Raw genomic sequence first — 16,904 nt, forward strand, 5'->3', positions numbered from 1 at the left:
GCCTAGTTTTCTGGACAATTAACAATGGACAGTAAATGCTGACCCAGTGATGCCTACATCCTGCAAGCTAATGAAAAAACTGCATCAGGTATTCATATGGAGTGTGACCAAGGCTCTTTACTACCAAACCATCATTTTGTACTGAAAGAACTGTGGATGCTGTAAATCAAAAAAACAGGAATTGCTGGAAAAGCTCAGCAGGTCTGACAGCATCTGTGGAGACAAATTGGAGAAATCTGAGGGAGGGTCACTTGACCTAAAGCGTTAACTCTGAGTTCTGTCCACGGATTCTGCCAGACCTGCTGAAATGTTCCAGCAATTCCTCTTTTTGTTTCATCATTTCCTTATTTTTGAATTGTAATCCCTCTAGGAAAAAAGTTAACATTCCTTTTAGATTTCTTGTCGTGTAAACTAGCCTTTGGTGATGTGGGTTACCTGGAAACTGAAATTCCTTTGCACCTCCTGATTTCCTAATCTCTCAATGTTTTTTAAAAAAAACTTTATTTGTCTTTCTCAGATACAAAGTCAATGATTTTGCACTTGGCCACATCAAACTACATCTATCATGGATTTGCTTAATCACTTTTCCCATTGTAATTTTATGGTCCCACCAAACAACTTTATATCTTCTAACTTAGTGTCATCTGGAAATTTGAATCTATAACTCTGCTGTTTTCTCCGAGTTATTAACATGTTATGAACAGCCCCAGTCCAGAACCCAGAGGGTGCCAGTAATTCCACAGATTGGAATCTATCTCTGATTGCTAACCCATGTCACAGGATTACCTCCAGCTCTCTCCTCTCTTATTTACAAATTTTGCAAATAATTCCCTAAGCAGAGCCTTATCAAGTTCTTCTGGAAGTCAATAAAGATAATGTCCACATACATTTCCCTATCCAGCGTGCTACTGACCTCCTGAAAAAAATCTTTGGCAGCCTGTTCTCCATGTCAACTCCTTGTGATCATGATACCAGATATGAACTTACCTATAATTACCTGCTTTCTCCTGTGCTGTCTTACATATGGAGGTGATATGCATAGTTTTCTGAGCAAAAGGCACAGTTCCTGAATTTTGAAACATTTTCACTAATGTGTCTGAAATTTCTTTGCCTATTTCTGCTTTTACATTGGGGTGGAACCCGAACACCTTTTTATTTGAATTGTACTCAATTGATTAAGTTATTGCCTTTACTTATGTTCAGGTTCTTTTAAGCAGCCACTGCCCTTTAAATCCTGTCTCCCTCTGCCACCCCACTAGCGGGTGAGTGCCTGATTAGAAGTACTTCCAATGTTTGGAGCCTGGACAAAAGAGGCTGAACTGAATTTTTGGCAGAGTCGTGATCTCTACTTCAGGCAGCAACACTCAGTCTACCTCCCATCAGACTAAACTACTGAGGGACTGAAAGGTCCTGAGTGATAAACTAATCCCTCATCTTTATAACCAGCCCTCCTGATGAGTGAGAGAGGATATAGGTAATAACATAATGGGGGAACCTGACCACATTTCCATCCCTTTAAATTTAAAATGCACATATCAGGAGACGGGCTGCAGAAGGCAGGACTATTGACAGTGCTAGTGCTGTGACTTAGATTCAGCAGAAAATAAAGATGGGAACTGAACTGTGAGATTCCTGGCAGCTGATCTGAAGCTGCAGCTCCTGCTCACCAAGGTAAGGGGCTCTTTCAGTACTCCTTCGGGGACATCAAAAGCCTTGCAGTTTTCTTCTCCGCAATCTTCCCACCTCCACATTCATATCAGAGCCTTTTGTTAATTAATGGTTTTCATGTGACATTTGAATAATTATCAGCAAAGTGAACCCCAAACATTTTAAGCTTTTGCACTGTGAATTGAAATGTATCTCAAAATTGAGTGTTTTGATGGCATACTTTTCAAGGACTTTATCAGGAGCCAATTCAAGTCTCAGGGAAGTCCTTAAATGAGCTGAAACAGTGGCCAACAAATGCTGGTAAACACTGCTTGAGTTTCTCCATCTTGCAGTTGCTTTTTATAGACTGTTGTTCATCATGCATTTACATCATCGCAGTTCTTGCATTCCATTCTGAAGTGCGTGTGAAAGGAAAATATTTTAACCCATTAATGCCAATAACATTTGAGAAAGTGGTAGCTTTTTGATTAAGCAGAATGTTTGGATTTTTTTCACACTATTATTCAAATTTTTTTTCAGTTCCTCAGTCTCCAACAGTTGTTCCTCAGGAACCAAACACAGCAACAAGTACAACAATAACAGTCTACTGGACAGTAGGAGAGGAAGATGTTATTGATTATTTCCAAGTGTACTGTATGGATGAGTCAGAAGGCAACAGACAGCAAAGTGGTAAGAACTTAATATCAAACAGTCTACACTTGTTTTATGTCATGATATCATGTTTTATGTCAAGGTATCACTGAGTTGCAAAAATATAGTAAATAATAACCAGTAAGTAATCAGATTATCATTAATGGTACATTCCTGTAATTGATGAAAAAAAAACTCAAACTCAAGTTTAGTGACTTGATATAAATTGTTTCAGGTATTTATCCATCTCATCTAATCAGAAACTCACAAATATAGGACTCAATGCTGAGAAATAATTCCTCTTGCTATTAATAGTGGAATAGTTTCCTGCAAAAGCAAACTATTGCAGATGGTGGAAATCTGAAACAAACACGGAGAATGTTGGAGAAACTCAGCATGTCTGGCAGCATCTGTGGAGAGAAACTGAGTTAACCTTTTGAATCCAGTATGATTCTTCTTCAGAAATCAAAGACGTTGGATGATGAGTGGTTACCTGTATTTACTCTTTCTGGTCAAATACATTTTGTTGGAACATGTTAGATTTATGGTTCAGCTACAAATATACAATGCTCGGGATTATTCCCATTTGACTCCTATGCAGTACTTATGAAATAATGTTAAGTAGAAAGCAAACCATTTAGTAGAGTAATTTGATTTTGTTGTCTGTTGAACTGATCTTTTTTTTTAATGTTGATGTTCAGAAACAAAAGGAATTTAAATTATGTGAAAAGAGTTAATACATCTGAAGTTTTCATCTCTACTTGTTCTCCTTTCCCATTCCTTGTGTACAGATCCTGAGTCTCTCAATAGAAACTGGATGGTCCAATTTATCCATTCATGTCCCGAAGAAGAATCTCACCAAAACATTCATTTCTCTCTATCTATTAGTTACTGATTAGCACCATGCTGTAACTTTCCAGATGTTTTTAAAATCTACAACACTCATGATTTTCTTTATTCTTTTCATATTACAGATAAGTATACAATGTAGTAATTAGATGTACAGATGAGAATTATCTTTAAACAAGTATGTTTTATTCGAACAATGGATTTCAAACCTCATTAAAATCACTGAGCAGGTTATAGTTGGTCCTAACTGTTAAAAATTCAGAATATCATTACACAGTACAAGAACAATTTAAAACAATCTTGTTACAAATAGCAGAAAAAAGATTCAACCTTACAGAAACCCAATCTCTAGTGAAAGGTTAGCTCTGTCTCACACTGCCTGAAACTGACATGTCTGTAATCAATTTGTTTTAGGCAAATTTCTGCAGTTACCTATGTTATTTTCTTTGGTCAATGTCTCTTCCTGAGACCCTTAAGTTGCTCACTCAGCTCACGTACTTATCAGACATGGGTTCCTTAAACTAGTGTCTTCAATATCCTTCATCAGTCTTTCCTCTCTGACACCCCATAGCCCTTATTTCTGGCATTATCTTCTGAGCAACTCAGGTCTTTTCTTTCCCTAGCACTGACAGCCCGAGGTGCTAATAACAGCACTTCCATTGTTAAGGGCTTTCACCATTTGACCAAACCTATTTATGTTTGAATGAACCTCATTCTGGAACTCTATCTCTTTGGATTATAAATCTCAAGTCAGCAAATCTATTAGCAATTAACTCCCCGGGAACTTGCTAGTCATTTATCTAAAGTTGCATAACTTTTTAGAAATGCTGTGTTTAGCTCACTGTTTAAAAATGACTTTCTGAAGTCTTGAAGAAAAAGTCGCAGAACTGAAAATTTCAATTCAATCTTCCTGCACCTTAGAAATCAAATTATCAAAGAACAACAAAGAACAACACTGGGTGGCATGGTGGCTCAGTGGTTAGCACGCAGGTTCAATTCCAGCCTCGGGTGACTGTCTGTGTGGAGTTTGCACATTCTCCCCGTGTCTGTGTGGGTTTCCTCCGGGTGCTCCAGTTTCCTCCCACAGTCCAAAGATGTGCAGGTCAGGTGAATTGGCCATGCTAAATTGCCCAAAGTGATAGGTCCATTAGTAGGGAGTAGGGGAATGGGTCTGGGTGGGTTGCTGTTTGGAGGGTCGGTGTGGAATTGTGTTGGGCCAAAAGGCCTGTTTCTGCACTGTAAGGAATCTAATCAAAACAACATTACGTAACGAACCTCCAGTACACTTCCCTGCAGAAAGTATGTAAAGCTATCTTTAAGAGGCAATTTCTCTTCTACAATCTCCTCAGCCCTATTTCTTTTAGTTATATATTGTTTTATTACAATACTAATGATATATTTACTTTAAATACATTGGCTTATCACAACAAAATCATTTTGATCATGGCATTCAGTTTTCTTCACATTTGCTCAGGATAACATATCCGCTGTGACATTGTCTCTCCCTGCACTGTGAATGGTTGTAAAATTGTATGGCTGTAGCATTAAACTCCAACTCTAATCTCAAATTTTAGTTATGAAGTTCTACAAGGAAAGTGAGAAGATTATAATCTATATAACGGTTTTGGCAGTGTTGTTTGATATGTACGTTTTACGTATTGTAGAGACAATACCAAAGTCAAAGTCTTTTTATTACACAGTTGAATATTTCGGTTGCCAAGTATTTAACATACACAAAAAATAACTGGTTAATTGATTCCCATCTCGTACTTCCCTAATACCACTGCAGCAACACTGACTTAATGGCACCAAGAGCCAATTTAAATGGCTTAGTATGATTCTGAGCTATTAAAACTGATGCAGTAATTCAGACAGCTTTCAAGCTATCCAAGTCACTGTCACATTCCTTTGCCTTTTCAACTTTTTCACTTTTTTTCAAAGAAACTTCTCAATGGAGCCACCACACTGTTGAAATTCAGAGCAAACTCTCAAGAGAATCTATTCATGTCGATATACCATAAAATGTCTAATTTTGTTTCAGGCACAAGAAAATCCTAACTAACCTGTAACATTGCTCCTCCAGGTTCTACTTGGCCTTATCCCGCAATATGGCCCAAATGAGTTAAATTGTGCTTTAGAAAATTTACTTTTTGCCAACTTTATGACCAAATTAGTCTTCTGCAACTGATTAGCTCAAGTGTTGCAAATGTTTCTTCCACATTTGGCTGAATATACAGAAATAATTGATTAAATACAAAAGAGAAATCGAGAGATCTTGATGCTTATCCACATATCCCTGAAGGTAGCAGGTCAGGTTAATATGGTGTTTAAAAGCATATAGGACACTTGCCTTTATCAGTTGTGACATAGATTATAAGAGTGGAGAGGTTATGTTGGAACTGTACATAATTACAACATTTAGAAAACACTTAGATAAGAACATGAATAGGAAAGGTTTGGAAGGATGTGGGCCAGGAGCAGACAGATGGGACTAGTTTAGTTTGGTAGTATGTTTGGCATGGACTGATTGGACTAAAGGGTCTGTTTCTATTCTGTATGACTCTATGTCTCTATAACTTTGGTTAGACCACAGCTGATCTCCACAGTATAGGAAGGATGTGATTGTATTGTAAGGAGGCAGTGAAGATTCACCAGGATGTTGCCTGGGATAATGTGATTTAGCTGTGAAGAGAGGCTGGATAAACTTTACTTGTTTTCTTTCGAGCAGAGAACGCTGAAGGGAAACTTATTGAAGTGTATAAGATTGACGGGTATGGAGCAGCTGTTCCCTTTAGTTGAAGAGTTAAAAATGAGGGAGCATAATTGTAAGCTGAAAGGCAGGAGGTTTAAATGGGAATTGAGGAAAATAGTTTTCATTCAGAAGGTGTGGGAAATCTGGAATGCACTGTTGGGAGGGTAGTTGAGGCAGGAAACCTTATAATCTTTAAAAAGTACTTTGATGAGCACTTGAGATGACATAACATTCAAGGCTATGGGAAGAAGATGGGACTAGTATGGATCTGAAGTAGTTTCCTTATTGGTGCAGATTAGGTGGATTGAAGGGCCTCCTTTGTACTATCCAATTCTATGATTCTAGGTGCATAATCCTTCAATGACCTTGGTTAATCGCTGAAAAGCTGCTGGTGGCATTTTGCCTTTCAAATGCCATGAATTTAACCTGAATGTCAACAACAGTCAAAGCCATTCCATGTACTTCATTGCACTCCTGTTTCTATATTCAATATCTCCATAAGGATCTTGGTATCAGCACGGATGTCACGATTGTCAAAGACTGTCATCCTTGGCTGTCCGAAGGTGGTACTGGCAGATTGGATGTGATGTTCAGCCTTTGCATCAATGTCAGCCTTGAATGAGAGAGAGCTTCCCAAATAGCAAAAACATTCTGTATTTGGGAGGATTTCTCTACTGATCTTGATGGATGGACTAGACCTTGATCTGGGACATGTTGGTAAAGGATTTCGTTCACATTGAGGTTGAGGCTGAGACAAATTCTTCAGTATTTTCTCACAAAGGCATTAGGTGAGGCTTGAAGTTTCTCTTCCAAGAGATCAGAGATGATGTTGTCTTCTGCACACTGAAGATCCACAAGTAAGATCAATGTCATTTTTTTCTTGGATTTCAACCTGGTGAGATTGAAAAGTTTCTACAGATGGGCAGAAAAATGTCCACATGTCTAAGAAGCTTGTTCTTTACAAGATGAAGAATGGTGGCAATGAATATGGAGAAAAGGTGGGGACGATGGCACATCCCTGCTTGACTCAAAGGATTCTGTCATAATATCCTCAGTGAGGACCATGGTTGACATCTTGTCATGGAAGAGACAGAGAATGCTGATGAATTTCACTGGACAGCCAACCTCTGACAGGGTCTCCCAAAGCACATCCCGACTGACTGAGTTAAAAGCCCTGATCAAGTCAGTGAAGACCATGTAGCGTGGTTGGTGTTGTCCCTGGCGTTTCTCTTGGGGTTGTTGAACAGTGAAAATCATATCAATAATTACATAGTTGGTCAGATGTTACATGGGTTATCATGAAGGATTTCCTCAGAGACTGGGAGAAGGGATCTAGCAAGGACTTGGGTGATGATCCTCCCAGAGTTGGAGTGTATGGAATTTCCTCAGGAGTTGCCAGTGTCCACTCAGTCTACTTTCTTGAAGACAATGGTAATAGTAGGGATTTCTTCTTTGTCCCAGATTTTCAAGAATGGTTGATGGAGATGACTGGAAAGCTATGCTCCTCCAAGTTTGAAAATCTCTGCTGGAATCCCATCTAATCCTGTGACTTCTCCATTCTTTGGGGTCTAATGGTGGCTTCAACATCTGCCAAACTAGGTGGGAATCAAGATCATGTTTGATGGGAAACAGGGAGATTTCCTCAAACATGTCTTCATGGACAATTATATTGGCTAAATTGAACATAAGTTTTTTTGGTTATTATGCAGGTCAGTCACTGAACATATTTACAAGAGGCTGTCAATGCACTTTGAACAAAGAACATGAAAGTTTATCACACAAAAGAAAAAAGCACAAACCATGTTACTCTATAATGGATATAATAAGAACTAAAAGATAATCAGGAAGGCTAATGGAATGCTCAACCTTATTTCAAGGTGGTTAGTGTTTAAGAGTAGGGAAGCCTTACTGGAATTGTGCAAGCTGAAAAATGTGTTGCTGGAAAGGTGCAGCAGGTCAGGCAGCATCCAAGGAGCAGGAGAATCAACGTTTCGGGCATAAGCCCTTCTTCAGGAATGAGGAAGGTGTGCCAAGCAGGCTAAGATAAAAGGTAGGGAGGAGGGACTTGGGGAAGGGGCATTGGGAATGCGATAGGTGGAAGGAGGTTAAGGTGAGGGTGATAGGCCGGAGAGGGTATGGGGGCGGAGAGGTCGGGAAGAAGATTGCAGGTCAAGAAGGCGGTGCTGAGTCCGAGGGTTGGGACTGAGATAAGGTGGGGAGAGGGGAAATGAGGAAGCTGGAGAAATCTGCATTCATCCCTTGTGGTTGGAGGGTTCCTAGGCGGAAGATGAGGCGCTCTTCCTCCAGGTGTCGTGTTGCCATGGTCTGGCGAAGGAGGAGGCCAAGGACCTGCATGTCCTTGGCGGAGTGGGAGGGGGAGTTAAAGTGTTCAGCCACAGGGTGGTTGGGTTGGTTGGTGCGGGTGTCCCATAGGTATTCTCTGAAACGTTCCACAACTAGGCAACCTGTCTCCCCAATGTAGAGGAGGCCACATCAGGTGCAGCGGATGCAGTAAATGATGTGTGTGGAGATGCAGGTGAATTTGTGACAGATATGGAAGGATCCCTTGGGGCCTTGGACGGAAGTGAGGGGGGAGGTGTGGGCGCAAGTTTTGCATTTCTTGCGGTTGTAGGGGAAGGTGCCGGGAGTGGAGGTTGGGTTGGTGGGGGGTGTGGACCTGATGAGTTGCGGAGAGAGTTGTTTTTCCGGAATGCTGATAGGGGAGGGGAGGGAAATATATCCTTGGTGGTGGGGTTCTGTTTGGAGGTGGCGGAAATGACGAAGGATGATACAATGTATCTGGAGGTTGGTGGGGTGGTAGGTGAGGACCAGTGGGATTCTGTCCTGGTGGCGATTGGAGGGGCGGGGTTCAAGGACGGAGGAGCGGGAAGTGGAGGAGATGCGGTGGACAGCATTGTCAACCACATCTGAGGGGAAATTGTGGTCTTTGAAGAAGGAGGCCAACTGCATTGTTCGGTATTGGAATTGGTCCCCCTGGGAGCAGATGTGGCGGAGGCGAAAGAATTGGGGATATGGGATGGCGTTTTTACAGGGGGCAGGGTGGGAGGAGGTGTAATCTAGGTAGCTGTGGGAGTCGGTCGGTTTATAATAAATGTCCGTGTTGAGTCGGTCGCCCGAGATAGAAATGGAGAGGTCTAGGAAGGGGAGGGAGGAGTCTGAGACGGTCCAGGTAAATTTGAGGTCGGGGTGGAAGGTGTTAGTAAAGTGGATGAACTGTTCAACCTCCTTGTGGGAGCACGAGGTAGCGCCGATGCAGTCATCGATGTAGCAGAGGAAAAGGTGGGGGGTGGTGCCAGTGTAGCTGCGGAAGATGGACTGTTCCACATATCCGACGAAGAGGCAGGCATAGCTGGGGCCCATGCGGGTGCCCATGGCTACTCCTTTGGTTTGGAGGAAGTGGGAGGATTGGAAAGAGAAGTTGTTCAGAGTGAGGACCAGTTCAGTCAATCGAAGGAGGGTGTCAGTGGAAGGGTACTGGATGGTTCGGTGGGAAAGAAAGAAGCGGAGGGCTTTGAGGCCTTTGTGATGGGGGATGGAGGTGTATAGGGACTGGATGTCCATGGTGAAGATAAGGCGTTGGGGGCCGGGGAAGCGAAAATCATGGAGGAGGTGGAGGACATGGGTGGTGTCCCGAACGTAGGTGGGGAGGTCTTGGACTAAGGGGGACAGGACTGTGTCGAGGTATACAGAGATGAGTCCGGTGGGGCAGGAGCAGACTGAGACAATGAGTCGGCCGGGGCAGTCAGGTTTGTGGATTTTGGGCAGGAGGTAGAAACGGGCGGTGCGGGGTTGTGGGACTATGAGGTTGGAGGCGGTGGATGGGAGATCCCCTGAGGTGATGAGGTTATGGATGGTCTGGGAGATGATGGTTTGGTGGTGGGAGGTGGGGTCATGATCAAGGGGGCAGTAGGAGGAGGTGTTCGCGAGCTGGTGTTTAGACTCAGCAATATAAAGATCAGTGCACCAAACTACCACCGCACCTCCCTTGTCTGCTGGTTTGATAGTGAGATTGGGGTTGGAGCGGTGGGAGTGGAGGTCTGCACGTTGCGAGGGTGAGAGGTTGGAGTGGGTAAGAGGGGTGGACAGGTTGAGGCGGTTAATGTCGCGGCGGCAGTTGGCTATGAAGAGATCAAGGGCGGGTAAGAGGCCAGCATGGGGTGTCCAGGTGGATGGGGTGTGTTGGAGGCGAGAGAAGGGGTCGTCAGAGGGTGGGCGAGAATCCTGGTTGAAGAAGTAGGCGCGGAGGTGAAGGCGGCGGAAGAATTGTTCGATGTCTCGCCACGTGTTGAACTCGTTAATCCGGCAGCATAGGGGAATGAAGGTGAGGCCTCTGCTGAGGACTGATCTTACATCCTCAGGGGGAGGTCTGGAGGGATGGTGAAAATACGGCAGGGCTGGGAGCTAGGACCTAGGACCTGGTGTGGGGCTGGAGCTGGGAGTGAGGGAGGAGTTAGGACTGGGGGCGGGGTTAGGCATGTGGGTGGAGTTGGGCGTGGGAGCGGGGATGGGTGTGCGGGCGGCGATCGGCGTAGGGGCGGGGTTAGGCATGGGTCCCTTGAACCCCGCCCCTCCAATCGCCACCAGGTCCTCACCTACCATCCCACCAACCCCCAGATACAACGTATCATCCTTCGTCATTTCCGCCACCTCCAAACAGACCCCACCACCAAGGATATATTTCCCTCCCCTCCCCTATCAGCGTTCCGGAAAGACCACTCTCTCCGCGACTCCCTCATCAGGTCCACACCCCCCACCAACCCAACCTCCACTCCCGGCACTTTCCCCTGCAACTGCAAGAAATGCAAAACTTGCGCCCACACCTCCCCCCTCACTTCCCTCCAAGGCCCCAAGGGATCCTTCCATATCCATGACAAATTCACCTGCACCTCCACACACTTCATTTACTGCATCCGCTGCACCCAATATGGCCTCCTCTACATTGGGGAGACAGGCCGCCTACTTGCGGAACGTTTCAGAGAATACCTCTGGGACACCCGCACCAATCAACCCAGCTGCCCTGTGGCTGAACACTTTAACTTCCCCTCCCACTCCGCCAAGGACATGCAGGTCCTTGGCCTCCTCCTTCGCCAGACCATGGCAACACAATGCCTGGAGGAAGAGCGCCTCATCTTCTGCCTAGGAACCCACCCACCACAAGGGATGAATGCAGATTTCTCCAGCTTCCTCATTTCCCCTCTCCCCACCTTTTCTCAGTCCCACCCCTCGGACTCAGCACCGCCTTCTTGACCTGCAATCTTCTTCCCGACCTCTCCGCCCACACCCCCTCTCTGGCCTATCACCCTCACCTTAACCTCCTTCCACCTATCGCATTCTCAACGCCCCTCCCCCAAGTCCCTCCTATCTACCTTTTATCTTAGCCTGCTTGGCACACCTTCCTCATTCCTGAAGAAGGGCTTATGCCCAAAACGTTGATTCTCCTGCTCCTTGGATGCTGCCTGACCTGCTGCGCTTTTCCAGCAACACATTTTTCAGCTCTGATCTCCAGCCTCTGCAGTCCTCACTTTCTCCTGGAATTGTACAAGGTGCTGTAAGACTACATCTGGAGTACTATGAGTGGTTTTGGTTCTCTAGTATAAGGAAAGTTGAATAATTCCACAGAGGCTGGTATCCCGTCACCAAGTCACCCTTTATTTACACTTGCATTATACTTGACCACGATCCGACTTCCTCAGAGTGAACAGAACATCTGACACTCCTGTTTTCTCTGTCAGCCAGGGCTCCCTGATTGGACCAGGCTAACATTCCCGATAACGGAACTCAAATTCTATGAGGTCCACCTGGCTGACCTCATTACAATCACTACATCCCTCCTCTCAAAGTCTGGGGACGTAGGCCTGTTCTTCCTCTTGTAGCCTCTCCTTGGGTGTTTTCTCACTTGGTCCGGTTTCTCCTACTCAACCTTAGATTCAGGAGACGTATAGCAGACCATACACTCAGAAGATATTCATCCTCTTCTTCAGTCGATAAAGGCGTTGAGGCTGTGACATCTGCCGTGTCTATTTCAGATTTTGACGTTTCTTCAACACTAGATGAAGGGGGGGGAATCCATGGGTTTTGACACCTTTTCTAGCTGTTCTGAGGGGCTGGGCATGTTTTGCTCCTGCCCCATTCATGATTTGCAGCTTTCATGTGGTCCACATACTTGTTCAGAAACGCCTCACCTACCTGAACTTCATATATTTCAGGACCTGATCTCGCGTCGACCATACCTCTTACCCATGCAGGACCATTTCTGTGGTTTTGGCACCAAACTCTGTCCCCGAAAGTAGTCTGTCTCTCTCACTTAGAGTAGTCTTGACTCAGGCATTGGTGTTCCTGATGCCATTTCACCCAACACCCCGCCAAGGTGTGGGAAGATCTGATGTAGCCTGGTGCACAGTCCTCTCGCTGGAGTTATCCCGTAGTTACATGAGGAGTGGTTTTATTATCAAATAGGAATCTGGACAGCTTGGTATTGAGTGAAGCTGTAGGCTGTATCTTTAAGCCTGCCTTCAAAGTTTGTAGTGCTCCTTTTTGCCAGGTCATTGGATGATGGATGGTATGGAGCTGTCCTTACATGCTGAATGCCATTCAACTTTAGGAAATACTTGAATTCCCTGCTCGTAAACGATGGCCCATTGTCTGTGACCAACACTTCCAGAAGCCTGTGGATTGCAAAAGATTCCCATAGTTTTTCTATCACCATCCCTATGTTTGATAAATGAACTTAATGCATGTGCAGCCACTTTGAGTGGATATCCACAGTGATTAAGAACATTGAGCCCATGAAAGGACCTGCATAGTTGACATGTAATTGAGTCCAGTATTTACTCTGCCATTCGTACAAATGTTGGCAAGCTGCTGGCAGTAATTTTGTCCTCATTGGCACTCTGGGCACTGCCCCACCCAGCTGCCATGCCAGCATCTAATCCTAGCCTCTAGACATAACTTCTTGCCAACATCTTCATTTTGGATGACTGTAGTGGAATTCAGTCCAGGACTTTTACCCAGGACAATCACTGTTGCTCCCCATAGTAAAACACCATTGTCTACAGTGATCTGGTCTCTCCACGTCCAGAATGGTTTCAGTTCTGGTTGTGATGGTTCTTTTGCTCCCCTATTAGGACCAGATGTTTCAGTTTTGCCAGAAGCAGATCTTATTGCACCCACAGTCTGATATTGTCAGCGATGATTGCAAGGCTGTCCAGAAAGTTTTAAAACCAGAATGGATTCTTCCAGTGTTGACACCACTTGTGGTGGATCTGCCAATGGGAGGCACTGGATGCATTCACATTTGCTCCTTGGCCTCCTGGACTGTGTTCCATTTTGTAATGGTACACAGAGAGTGAGAGCCCACCGCCTGAATTTGACCTGAAGCTACGGATGGCACTGCCTTGTCCTCTTTAAGTAGCCCTGGTAGGGTTTTGTGGCCTGCTACTGTTACAAATGTACATCCATAAAGAAATTTCCTCACACCAAAGATGACCACCAAGCCTTCCTTCTCTATCTGGGTGTATTTGCGCTCTGCATCAGCCAAAGTCTGGGAAGCATACGCTATTGGGCATTTCTTTCCGTTGGGCTGTCTGTGAGCCAACACTACCCCGATACCATACAGGGAAACATTGCATGTCAGCACCAGATTTTGTGGGCGGCACGGTGGCACAGTGGTTAGCACTGCTACCTCATCGTGCCAGAGACCCGGGTTCAATTCCCACCTCAGGCGAAACTCTGTGTGGAGTTTGCACATTCTCCCCGTGTCTGCGTGGGTTTCCTCCGGATGCTCCAGGTTCCTCCCACAATCCAAAAAATGTGCAGGTCAGGTGAATTGGCCATGCTAAATTGCCTGTAGTGTTAGGTGCAGGGGTAAATGTAAGGGAATGGGTCTGAGTGGGTTGTGCTTTGGCGGGTCGGTGTGGACTTGTTGGACCAAAGGGCCTGTTTCCACACTGTAAGTAATCTAATTTCGCTTGGGATCATTTGTACAAACATCTTAGACAATGATAGTTGCTTCTTCACTTCCCTAAAAGCCACACCTTGAGACCATTTCCAAGGCTGACCCTTTCTCAATGGCAGATGTAAGAGTACCAGGAAGGAGGCCAAGTTACATGTAAACTTTCCAAGGAATAATTCACCAATCTAGTGAAAGACCTAAGCTCTGGTATAGAAGTGGGAGACAGGGCACCTTTGATCACCCTCACTTTATCTTCCAACAGGTGTAACCCAGACTTTTCAACTCCGTAGCCCAAGAAAGACACTTGTGGTGACTGGAATGCACATTTTTCCCTTGTAACACATATCACCACCTTCGAGAAATGCCTAAGGACTATCTCCATGTTCTCTAAGTGCACTTCATTGATGAATGACGATCTAGGGTAGCCCTTGTAAAATGTTCTCCATCATCCACTGAAAAATGGCGCAGGCTGATAATACCCCAAATGGCAGTCTCATAGATTGGTGCAACCCCTTATGGGTGTAGCATACTTCTGGGAATCCTCATCTAACCACAATTGCAGGTATGCATGGCTCATGTATAGCTTTGTGAAGGGCAGCACCCCTGCCAGCTTTATGTATAAATCCTCTATGTGATAAATCTGGTATTTATCCAGCTGGGAGAAGCGGTTTACTGTTTGCTTAAACTCCCCACAAAGGCAAATCAACCCATTGGGTTTCACAATCAGTACAACCAGTGCTGCCTATTCTGTAAACTGTATTGGTTTGATGATTCCTTCACTTTCCAGTCACCTAATTTCTGCTTCTATGTTTTTGCATATAAGGCAAGTGGCAATGGGTGGACCTTGCAGAATCATAGAATTGCTTCCTGGTCAATATGGATGTGGCCTTGGCTCCCCTGACAGTCGCTAGACCTTCCTGCAAAGCTTCTGGGTGTTTAATTAGGACTTCACTCAGACAGCCATTTTTTAATTGAATTGGAGACTCTTTCTCAATCAGTTGTGCCCCATCAAGCTTGGGCCTGAGCCTTTTACTGCCATCAGTGGTAACTGGTCCAGATGCTTCTCATATGAGACTGGAACCGAAGTTATACCCTTAATCTGGAAAGGTTCTCCAGCACAGGTTCTCAGTCTTGCCAAGATTTTAGGCAAACTTAAAGGTTGGAGTCCAGAGCAAATTTTGTTAAAGACTGGATCTGTGATCATTGATATAGCCGCGCTGGTATCAATCTTCATTAGAACTGAGTGACCATTTAGCCAGACATTCATTTGACTAGTTCGGATTTGGATGTTGCTAAGCAATTTAATTTTTCCAAACTGTATGTAGGTCAACTTTCCATGGTGTGTATTCTCCTGGATACAGGCCCATGGGTTCTCTTGCTCAATGCAGGCCGAGTGGAATTCTTTTAGTCTCTTGAGTCCATATACCAGCAGCCACCCCAATGGCTTGCTGGCCCTGATCCTGAATAAAATGTTAACCATTTGGCTGAGGCTTGGCTTGTTGTGGAGTTTTGCTGTGGGCTGACCTAGAGTCCCTCTGTTCAGGATATGTCCTGAGTGAGGTTATGCAATTGCCTCTACTCAAGTGCTGTTTCCCAAGCTCAGTCAGACTGGTGAAGGTGTCCACTTCCATCAGAATACCTTGTAACTCATATGCTCCACTTGCCACATTTTCCAATGACAAAGCCAGTTGTAGTGCCTGTTTAAAGTACAGTTGGCTTTCAGCTAGTAGGTGCAATTGCATGCCTACATCATTAATATCACATACCAGCATCTCATTAAGGGTTAAACCAAAGTCGCAAGCCTCTGCCAATCCTCTTAACCTCATCAAAAATCCCAAAATGTATTCTCCCAGTTTTTGAATTGCTGAGTAAACCGATAGCGTCTCAGAATTAGAGGAGTCTTGAGTGTCATAATATTCCTTAACTAAATCCATCAACTCTTGAAACGTTTTAGCATTTGGTGCCTCAATGAAAGTTAAGCTCCTAAAATCCCAAAAAAGCCAATGTTCCACAAGCTGTCAGGAGAATTATTTGTTGATTTTTATCTGCCCCAATGCCATTTTCCCTGAAAAATAAGGCATTATTTCGACATACTGGGCCCAATCTTCGATGGCAGGATCAAACATGCCAGGCTTCCCGAATATTGGCATGATGCCGGAAATGCTTAACCCAATTCAAAGACAATGGTTGCGAGTGGGTTTCTTTGGAAGCATGCTTTTCTCTCATTGCCACTGAAATGACTCCACAGAGGCCAGAATCCTATCACCAAGGCACCCTTTATTCACACATGGCCAGTGCTTGAGACTGTTACAGCTTCCTCAGAACCCACTCTTAGGGGACAGGATGTCTGACACGCCTGTTTTCTTTTATTATTACCCTCACACTACCACTTAACTGCGGTAGTGCTTATTCTTTCCCCAGCTTCCATGTTGTGTGTGTGCAGGTGTGAGACACAGTGAAAGACACAAGGTGCACAAATCTTTAGTCAGCTTCCACCGCTAGGAAGAAAAGAAAACACCCGAGTGGCCAGTGACAAGCAGTGCCCTTCACATCAAAGGACAATGCTCTGTGACCAAACAGTGAAGGGGAGGGCAGGGATTAAATCAAAATAGAGTTGGAGAGGGAAATAATACACTCCACTTCCTGTGGCGCCCACCTCTCCCTGAACAACTCCAAGGTGTTGGTGGATACCATGTGCTCCTTTTCCAGAGACACCCGGGCTCTAACGTAACCGCGGAAGAGGGGCAGGCAGTCAGCCCTAACAACCCCCTCCGCGGCCCGCTGCCTGGACCTGTTTATGGCCAGTGTGGCCAGGCCCAGGAGCAGACCCACGAGGAGGTCTTCAGACCTGGACAAGCCTGTTTATTTTTTATTTTTATTTTTATTTTATTTTTCTTTTCCTTAACCCCACAGTCCCACCTAACTGCGGTAGTGCTTATTTTTTCCCCAGCACCCATGGTATGTGTGTGCAGGTGTGAGACACAGTGAGAGACACAAGGTGTATGAATCTTTATTCAATTTCCACCACCAGGA

At 44.7% G+C, this 16,904-nt stretch overlaps 1 protein-coding gene across 2 annotated transcripts in view; it reads left to right on the forward strand.

Moving 5' to 3' along the window:
• LOC122558341 (uncharacterized) overlaps nt 1-16,904 on the forward strand; it is a 116,116-nt gene that overhangs the window by 59,528 nt on the left and 39,684 nt on the right. For both annotated transcript variants that reach the window (XM_043706803.2, XM_088000489.1), the window contains exon 7: nt 2,188-2,337. In XM_043706803.2, the coding sequence (XP_043562738.2) occupies nt 2,188-2,337 (150 nt within the window). The remainder of the gene's footprint in view (nt 1-2,187; nt 2,338-16,904) is intronic.

The sequence above is a fragment of the Chiloscyllium plagiosum genome, unplaced genomic scaffold, assembly GCF_037043375.1.
Source record: "Chiloscyllium plagiosum isolate Xiang-an unplaced genomic scaffold, Cpla_swu_hap1 HiC_scaffold_2, whole genome shotgun sequence".
NCBI classification, from domain to species: Eukaryota; Metazoa; Chordata; class Chondrichthyes; order Orectolobiformes; family Hemiscylliidae; genus Chiloscyllium; species Chiloscyllium plagiosum.